We start from the raw sequence: 9,528 nt of genomic DNA, 5'->3' as shown, positions 1-9,528 counted from the left end.
CAGCCATCTAGCACTCGTACCAAAAATGCTAGATCATTATTGGTCTGACTGTGTTTATTCCTTCTTTCACAGGAAGCCCTGCGATTGTTCCCGTCAGTCCCTTTCTTTGCACGAACGACTACTGAAGACTTCCATATGGGTATAGTATTTTTTTTTATCTGTGTCTCCTATTCCTTAATCACTTACGCAGTCGTTCTTTGAGTCGATGGAAAGTGCGAAGTCTGATCTAAAAATAGCTTATAGCTGTCATAGGCACCGTTCACACTTGGTAATAGTGCCGGGCACGGTGCCCGAGTACGGTATTCGCTGGGCACTAATGTGAACTCACCCATCTTTCACGTACCCGCGCGGACATTCGGGCAGGGTGCCGGTGCCTACTCGGGTACAAAGTGGGCACCGGGTCCCTATGTGCACACTGTTTTTTTTTTAGTTCTGGGGTAGTCCACTGCTTTGTACCCGTTGCTAAGCTCGTGTTTCAAAATGGCGTCTGGCAGGGCGATATGAGGTAACTATGTACACACTCACATGTCGGGTACTCAAGGTGTGAACGCAACATCATTTAGTACTGCTACCAATGTACTGGTTCCCGAGCACCAGGTGTGGACAGCCCCTTATTTTCACATGAAAGGCCTTGCATTGCAATCACAGCTGCCATTTGGATAGTGAGAAATTGGAAATTTCTAAATGGCCTACTATTTTTCCGGGACACAATTAATACTTCCGGCCAATTAAGGATTTGTTTCTTTTGTTGTTGTTGTTGTCTTGGAATTACTGCTCTGAGAGAGCTTGAGAAGTAAATTTTGCTTGTAAGCGCGCAGTTTGACATAACTTAAAATTGCTTTTCAGATGGGTACACAGCTCCCAAAGGAACTTCTGTTGGAATTGCGACTCTTGCTCTTCACAGGAACTCAGATGTGTGGCCAGCACCACTGGAGTTCAATCCAGATCGGTTCCTTCCAGAAAACAGCCAAGGAAGACATCCATTCGCGTATATTCCCTTTTCAGCAGGGCCAAGAAACTGCATTGGTGAGTTTGCGTTCATACTTTAAATCATATGGGCGTTGCATCAGAATTTGTGAGTTTGTCTTCCCGTCGTTGAAATGACGTCAAAATTTTCAAGGCTCAAGTTTTATGGCGAGTGGTTTTACGACAAAGTTATGAACATTCAACCGTCGTACAAGGTCTTTAATTACCTGATGAAGAAGTTAGTTCATTTAGCTTTTTAAAGCTTGTTGAAACGGTTAAACCTTTTTTTGGACTCAGTTGACCATGTAATGATGGCGGTTTCGTCTCCAGCAGACGAAGGTAACAAGTGAATAAAAAAACTACCAGTAAACAAACAAACAAGTAAAAAAGTGTCCTCAGTAGGTGCTTGGTGCTAAATACATCCGCACTCTTGTTGTTGTTGTTATTTCAATTTCTTTTGTTGTCGTTTGTCTTCCATTTCTCTGATCTCTTTCTCCGTGGGCGCGCAATTGTCAAAGAATCATTGTAATAAAACGTGCCGCTTTGTTACATCGTTAGTAGAGACTTACAGTCGACTCCCGATAACTCGAACCTTCAAGGGAAATCGAAAAAAGTTCGAGTTATCGGGAGTTCGAGTTATCGGGAGCTCGAAGAAAATAGCCGAGAGTTAAGTAAAAAACAGTTGTTACTGCACAGTGAACATTTTGATCACATTTAATTGTAGAAATGTCAAGTGAAAATTAAAAGATACTTCTAGATTATAAATCAGAACGTAACGTAACAAAACATAGCCTAAATAGAGCATGCGTTTTACTGTTTTGAGAAGTAAAGCTGCTTCACGTTAGCCTGTGACAATCAACATCAGCCTCCATTAGTAAACTATACTCCGTTAATAGGAAATCCAAAACTCAATGTTTCGGACGCCAGTAGACGGCTTTTTCCTGACTTTTTAAGGGCTCAAAACATGGTTCGAGTTATCGAGTGTAAAATTATATAGAAAATGACCTAAGGGAAAACGAAAATTGGTTCGAGTTAGTGGGAGTTCGAGTTATCGAGGGTTCGAGTTACCGAGGGTAAAATTACAGTAAATGTATGACGGAAATCCAGGGGAAATCGATTTTGGTTCGAGTTAGCGCGAGGTTGGAGGTAGCGAGGGTTCGAGTTATCGGGAGTCGACTGTATTTAATTTCTCCTAATCTTTCCCTCCTTTTCTTTTTAGGTCAGCGGTTTGCCTTCTTGGAAGAGAAAATAGTCTTGTATCACGTGATGCGGAATTTCTCCATTGAGTCTGCGCAGACCTTTGATGACCTACGGACCTGTGGAGAACTGATCACCCGACCAAAGGAAGGGATATTTGTCACGTTAGCTAAACGTTTTTAGAGCAAAATACATCGTTGAACAGCAATGCTATGAAAAATCAAATATATAGACTGCTTAGTGACACTGACGAATGACCAGGTAGGGTGAAATCTTGCTATTTTCCTGTTTTATTTAAGTACGGTAAGTTAGGTTTCTGCGCAACTGGATTCTCGAAACAAGACGTTTTTACATTTTACTTAATCAACTGTAGCAAGTGATCCCAGTGTTATATACGGTAGCATGTTGTGCCAATTTGAAATTAGCCGAGTGAAGTTGGCGCAGTCTTGGGACGCTAAGATAGTGTTTCGGTTAGCAATAAGGTATTCTCTTTACAATAAACACAAGAACTGGTTATCTGTAGTGATTCCACCTTGCTGTTAAACAGTTGCCCTTCTCGATCCTCTCCTTAACTACGTCGATGATGTTGCAACCTCTTTTCCTGAGTCTACACTGAAAGAGCCCTGGGAACGAGGCTAAATGATGACGCAGAACTTGCCATTTTAAAGTAGATAAGGTGCTGGTCTTTTAAGGAGGCTAGAAATGGTTTTGCCTTCGGGAAATTTTTGGCAATGACCCTTAAAGATATAGCTGATTCAATAAAGGTTGCTTTGGGCATTGGGAATTGCGCATTGGGAAGCTATTGTTTGGTGGTCACTCAATTAAATCATTACAATTTTCCATATACGTCCAAATGTCCAATGCCTAATTACCAGTGACTAATTACCAAGGCAACCTTTTTTGATTTAGCTGTATCCAAATCGCATTTTTAAACAGAAAGAAAAAAACAAACCAAACAAATAAACAAACAAAAAACTAACTCACTAAAAAAAGCTGACTCGTGGCCAGTTAGGTATTAGGCTCTGCTGTGCCAAACTCGATTGCAATATTTGAAGCAATTTGTTTCTTGTTTATTAGCATGATTCTTACTCAGTATGGTGAGCATTTGCTGTAATAATCATTTATAAACAAGTGGACGAAATCCCTACTCCTCAATACGTCTTCCGGGCGAAGCATCTCGCCGTGAAAGGAAGTAAACCCCGGGGAGTGGGGTTGTTGCATGGGTGCAATGAGGACTCCCTTGGCTAGAGTGGTCAGAGCTATACAAGACAACGATTTGGGCGTGAAAATTTGAGACAATACTGAAATTTGTTTTTTCTGCTTGCATTGTGAAGTATACTGCAGTGGAGCAATTAATCTTATTCTTTTCTACTATGAAATAAGTGGCTATGTAGAAGAGAAGAATCGTCTTTTTATTTGCCTATCTGCGCTGACGTACGTTGCTGTTTATATTTTTACTTATTTATTGGCGTACCATTGGAAGATCGGACGCCGTATTTACAAATCAAAGTTCGAAGCTGGTTGACTAAACTGGTAAACTTGAGCAAAAATTTTCTGAAAGTAAAATCTAAGGAAAAAACAGCCTTCAAAACTGCGAAATTATGTTGGTGGCAAAAATTTCATTTTAAAAGAGTTACTCCGAAACTATTCGGTATATTGAGCTGAAATTTCCAGATTACTAATACCGCTATGCTATTAATTTTCAAAATTACGAGAGACACAGAGAGTCACGCCAGTCCTTCGGTGGCTAGTGGGTCTTAGATTCTTCGGCTTGAGTCAACAAACTTGAGTTTTACCCTTGTCACTTTTGTCTGCTGTGGCTACGAGATATTTGCTGTGTGATTGATCGACGCTAGGCGAGCTTACAGAGCAAGAAAACGAGACGAAAAAATGGCTGGCTACAAGCTCTACTACTTTGATGTACGCGCCAAAGGAGAAAAATGCCGACTGGTTCTTGCGGCTGCTAAAATTGATTTCGAAGATGTTCGATTGAAGGTGTCGCTGACCGGTGAAGAAAGTGAAGAATGGGCTAAAGAGAAAGCTAGTAAGTAGAAGATAGAGCCGCAGTAAATATGATAAATAACACTCGATTTCATTTATCTTAGTATTGTCTGATCTGGTAATAATATCATTAAACCTGGATTTTTGACTAAGTTTGAGGGACATGATATTCCCCAATAACCCCAAGACAAAATCGCGTGTTTACTCGTTCAAAATTTTCCTTAATCGATGGCAGCAGTTTTCAGTTTCTCATATTAGATATCCTTGTTTAATACACATTTTTGCGTTCGATGGCATGATACTGTTTTTGGCTTTTTTTAGTTTGATGAACGTTTATTTCACGGTCTTGGCGAATGCAAAATTTAATTTTATAATTTCATATATATTTTTTTCTTAATTTTATTTACATAAGCCTGGAACTTTATGTCACGCTCTTGTCTGTTTTTTGACGTCGATTTACATAAACCTTTGTGTATGTTTAACTAAATTTTGATTGCAAAATAGGCTGACGTCATTAGCCGCCACTCTGCGCCAAAACTAGCCTGGGACCAGGCTCAGCATTGAGGGAAAAAGGAAAAACAAATCGGCGAGCGAAGCGAGCCGAGAGGTAGTTTGGGGAGGGGAAAGGGTGGCCGCCCCTTAGACTATAGACTATCATAAAGCTGGCTATTTTTAACCTTGTCCTCAGTTCCAAGATATGTTTTCCCGATTCGCAGAATTTCTCCAATATACAACATAAATGTTCAAAAAGTTTGAAACCGTTTTTTGTTTCATTATTTAAGCTGGCAGACCGCCACTTGGTCAGATGCCATTCCTCGTGACCCCAGAAGGAAAAATCCTGGGACAATCTGGTGCGATTATGAAATACATCTGCAGACAATCAGGTAACCCCATTGTGGGTACTTACCAAATAATAACGGTAACCCCTTCAAACCTAATTTAGAACTTTGCATCCCTCTTAATTGTTGTGAATGTACTGTCTTTAAAATATGAATAAATCACAAAACCAGAGTGTTCTCTTGACTTTCTCGTAGTTATAAAATGCATACATTAGCCCTTTTGGGCTTAGTACATACCGAAATGACAAAATGACAGATTTCCCTACCCTTTCATATACCTCAACTAGGGAAATCCCTACCTTTTTTCATAGCTAAAGCCTAAAAGAGGCACCCCCTTTTGGGCGCAGCCTCCCCATATAGGCCATTATAGGGGGTGGGCAGGAGGTGGGGGGAGGGGGCAACATGTTTCTCACAGTAGTTTATAAGCTGGAGTGGGAGTCATCTCAAACTTCCACCAGTTTGTACTAGGGCATTGCAGTAGCAAGTTAAAAAACAGCTCGCTCTACAAGCTCACTTGATGTTGCCTCGCAAAGCTACTAGCACAGGCTTATCCTGCGAAATCTACGGCCGCTTTTCATGGCTCTCCGCCACAAGCGCGTCGAGAGGCCGCCGTATTTGAAGGCTAGGATCAAACTGCACATGTCTGCAGCAATAAAGGCTTTTTTCTCAACTGTGCGTGAGCAGGCCGTTGTCCGTTGTATTGGTCTCTAGGTTAATCAAAACTTCGGGAACGTAATTTTGACACTGTATACTCGTCAGGTTTGTGTCCAGAGGACAGCTTTGACGAAGCACTGGCGGATATGATCCACGATGCTACTGATGATTTGCGTAACGCCGTGATCAAATTCTTTTATGACAAAGACGAGGCTAAAAAGGTAACGCATCCTAAAGTATACTAGTCTAAATAGTCATTAGAATGTAGCATCGAGTTTACATCACTATTCTAGCTGGAAGAGTCCTTTCTCACAGACTAGGAGAGCTTAGTATCATTCAGAACTGCCAGCCAGAGAATTCCACCAGATATCAGTCTACAGTCAACGCTCTCTAAGACGGACGCCTTTAGGACCGCTACTAAGTGTCCATCTAAGAGCAATGTCCGTCTTATAGAGAGTCAAATAAAGGGGATAAAAAAGGCAGGAATCAACCCTGGGTGTCCATTTTACAGAGGTTTCCGTCTTATAGAGGTGTCCGTTATGAGAGAGGTGACATTGTTTTTTTCAGGGAAGCTCTCGAAAGAGGCTTATTTTAAAATAACCGGTAAGGCTGGCCAGTTTTGATAAGCTTGAAGCAGCTAAATTGGGGTAAAGAGCAGCCTAGAGCGTATGTAACGACTCCAAGAAAACAACTCGTACGGCCCTGTCCAGCACCTATAATTAATAACGCCTGTGTACGGGGATGTGACAATGTAACATCGACCCAGGGTAGGTTTTGAGTCCAGCGGTTTTAGTGAAAACAAGGGTTTGCGAGTGTTGCTCATGCTCGCGGGCTCAAAAACCTCCCTTAGGTCCATCTTATTTTGTATTTGCCTGTGCACAGCCATTTCACCTTAGCAGTGGCAGCCGTGAGAAGCTATTTCGTCCTCACTTAGGCTCAGGCGCCCTTCACTGAGCAGGGGTACGGGTTCAACACGGCCTTTGCTCGTATACAGGCACCTGACTGCTGTACGTTGCGGATTCCACGCCCCGACTGACAGCGAAACATCTGTCAGTAGAGAGATTTGGAGTGGCATTTACGGCAAACGTCAGATTCAAGTTGATTATTTCTTAAGATAGAAAACGTGCAGCTAAAACAGTCCAAAACAAGTGTTATAGAGAAAAGTAACGTGAAGCTACTAATTTTAGGGTAGAAGTAATGAACAGTAAAGCACAAGTTAAGGAAAAACTTGGTCAGGTGGTACAAAATTCACGTTTGCCGTTTGCCGTAAACGTGACTCTTAATCTCTCTAATGACTGTCACTGCCTGGGTGATATGGCTGTACGCATGGGTAACGTTCTGATCAGGTGGTGGGTTGTTGTCTAAAGGCTGGTTTCCACCAGCGACCGGGTCGGAGTCGTAATCAGAAGCGGAGTACTTAACGATCTACTAGTAAAAACAGCGTTCGGATTCCGCTTACGACTCCGTCGTTACGATCAAGTGAAAACTGGGTCGTCAGAGTCGCAAACAGAAGCGGAAGAACTCAACTTAACCAATTACATAAGTGTGGGAACGTGCATTGTGATTGGTTTATCCTTCCCCTTCCCGTTTTCACTAGATCGTAAACGACGGAGTCATAAGCGGAGTCGGAAGAAAATGAAAACGTTCTTATTCTTCTGACTCCGACTCCGACTCCGACTCCGTCACCCTTATGACTCCGCTTACGACCCCGATTTTCAATAGATCATAAGCGCTCGTACGACTCCGCTTACGAATCCGACTCCGTCTCTTGTGAAAACCAGCCTTAAGTGTGTCAGCGTCGTGCCCGGCTTTCCCGAGTGTGGCCACTTTTGTGTAGTTTTCAAACAAATTATTTACCTTGGTTCAAGGCGGAGCTAGAGAAGGAGTTTTACGAAACTACTCTTCCTGCAAGACTTGAGAAATTTGAAGCTCTGCTAAAAAGCCGAGACGAAGGAAAGGGATTCTTTCTTGGCAACAAGGTACGTGCGCGATGCACCGAGTGAATAAATCATACATAGACTATATATTTCGAGTAATAACAATTTGCAGTCTATCTTCTTTGAATCATTAAAGAAAGCGAGTTAAGCACTAGGAGAGAACTTAAGCAACACGACGGAGACAGCAGCGAAGAAGTCATTTTTACGTGCATTAAGTTCTTTCATACTTCGTCGCGATGAGTCCAACTCTCTGAATTTACCAAGCGCTATAGATTTTATGTATCTCAACAAGTCTCGTCCAAGGTTATAGCTTAACGCTTTCTTTGTCTAGCCTAACTTGAAACCCGGCTGAGAAAAAAAGTCGTGCAAATTAAAGAAGGTCTTTATACTTAGCGAATGTTTATTTATTCATTTTTATTTTCCCTACAGCTGACCTATGCTGACCTTTCGTTCTTTGACTTCTTTAATGGTTACAGTGCTGGTGGCCAACCAACGATTCCCAAGGAACTTCAGAAGTTTCCGCTGTTGGCGGAGCATTACAACCGTGTGCTCAATGTGCCTGAAATAAACACCTGGATAGCAAAACGCCCCGCAAGCTTTTTCTGAGCCTGCGATGAAATGAAACTATATGACATTTGTTGGCATACCGTAAACAGCCGCCCCTTCTCCGATTTTTTTCTTCTCGAGATTTTTTTTCCAAGTAAAGTGATGTCTATCTACCTTGTAACTCTTTGATGATGACTAAAAGTGGATAAAATTCGCGAAAATTGCGTCAGACCACCCCCACATTCATAGTCTGCAAATTGCCTTACAAAGGCAAACTAGGTTGCAATGTGGTGAATTTGTGACGTCATGTGACAACACACTATTCTCATTATTAGGAGGCTGTATTGTACCCTTCACCCAAAATTCTTAGCAATTAAACTTCAACTCCACCGTCTTATCGCAGTGAAACTATATTACTTAAAACCGGAAAAAATTATATTTGTCCGCGCTTTGACTAATATCCGACGCAGACGTTCTCTTGGCTGGTCATGCAATCCTCCCCAACGACCTGAACACCCCCCCCCCCCCCAACCTCCCCTCCCCAAGAACGTCTGCGTGGGAGGCTAAGCTTTGACGACACTTATTACCTTCTGTTATAATGGTACATGATTTGTTCAATTTCACAAGTGATTAATAGTTGTGAATCAGCTTTTCTGTTTACTGACTCATTGCTAGTTAGCCTTTTCATTCTATTTTAAGAAGCCTTTCGTGTGCTAAATAAAAACTGAGCTACCGCAGGAGCCCATAATGGGATGTGATGTGATGGGCTCCTGGCTACCGTTGTGGGAGTGTCTGGGTGATAAATTTGTTTTTGAGTGCATGGTAGTGTGAACTTGATTGGTATTGCTGACGAGTGGATAAATATTCCTCTAGTCTGTAAAAGTTATTGTTTCCCCCAACCTTTCAGATGAATCGCGCGGTACGCGCTCCCCTGGTGCTCCAAACAAAAAACTGAGCACACCGAAGGAGTTGAGAGATTGCGGGAAGGGGGCGGGGGAGGGCGGTCTTGGTGGGGACAATGGGATGAGCGAAAATAGCTTTCCCCTTCCCATCACGCATAGTATTTATTTTTTTTCGCTTCATATCTATCCTAGCGTAGGAGAGAGACGGGTTAAACGGCTGAAACAAATTGCTTAGTCATGTCTACTTTCAGTACTGAGCCGTCACGTTTGATCGAGTTCGAGTCAGTGATAGCCGGACCCTTTGAAAAACGTCCTCAGCTCCAGAGCTCCGCTCTCGAAACACCTGTGATAAAGTAAACCGTGCTGACAGTTTGATAAAAAAACCTCTGGCATCCAGGGTATTAACAAACCCAATAAAGACGATAGAAGAAATGCCTTCGTCCTTGCTTTTTCCTCTGGTTTTCTGCCGTTATACTTGCGTGACTT

General features: G+C 42.3%; 2 protein-coding genes across 2 annotated transcripts in view; both read left to right on the top strand.

Moving 5' to 3' along the window:
* The window catches only part of LOC140946306 (cytochrome P450 4V2-like), a 15,688-nt gene extending 13,009 nt beyond the window's left edge, over positions 1–2,679 (top strand). Inside the window, exons 12-14 of the mRNA XM_073395403.1 lie at positions 73–139; positions 847–1,026; positions 2,186–2,679. Coding sequence (XP_073251504.1) covers positions 73–139; positions 847–1,026; positions 2,186–2,346 — 408 coding nt within the window. The 3' untranslated portion in view covers positions 2,347–2,679. The remainder of the gene's footprint in view (positions 1–72; positions 140–846; positions 1,027–2,185) is intronic.
* A 1,186-nt stretch (positions 2,680–3,865) lies between these two features.
* On the top strand, positions 3,866–8,580 carry LOC140946318 (glutathione S-transferase 4-like). Its single transcript, XM_073395418.1, has 5 exons — positions 3,866–4,207; positions 4,947–5,048; positions 5,763–5,878; positions 7,526–7,636; positions 8,024–8,580. Exons 1-5 carry the CDS (start codon positions 4,054–4,056, stop codon positions 8,198–8,200), a joined length of 660 nt encoding a protein of 219 aa, XP_073251519.1. The 5' UTR covers positions 3,866–4,053; the 3' UTR covers positions 8,201–8,580.
* Positions 8,581–9,528: the final 948 nt, after the last annotated feature.

Source organism: Porites lutea, chromosome 8 (assembly GCF_958299795.1).
Source record: "Porites lutea chromosome 8, jaPorLute2.1, whole genome shotgun sequence".
Classification (NCBI taxonomy): Eukaryota; Metazoa; Cnidaria; class Anthozoa; order Scleractinia; family Poritidae; genus Porites; species Porites lutea.
This window is presented reverse-complemented; position numbering and strand designations above follow the sequence as displayed.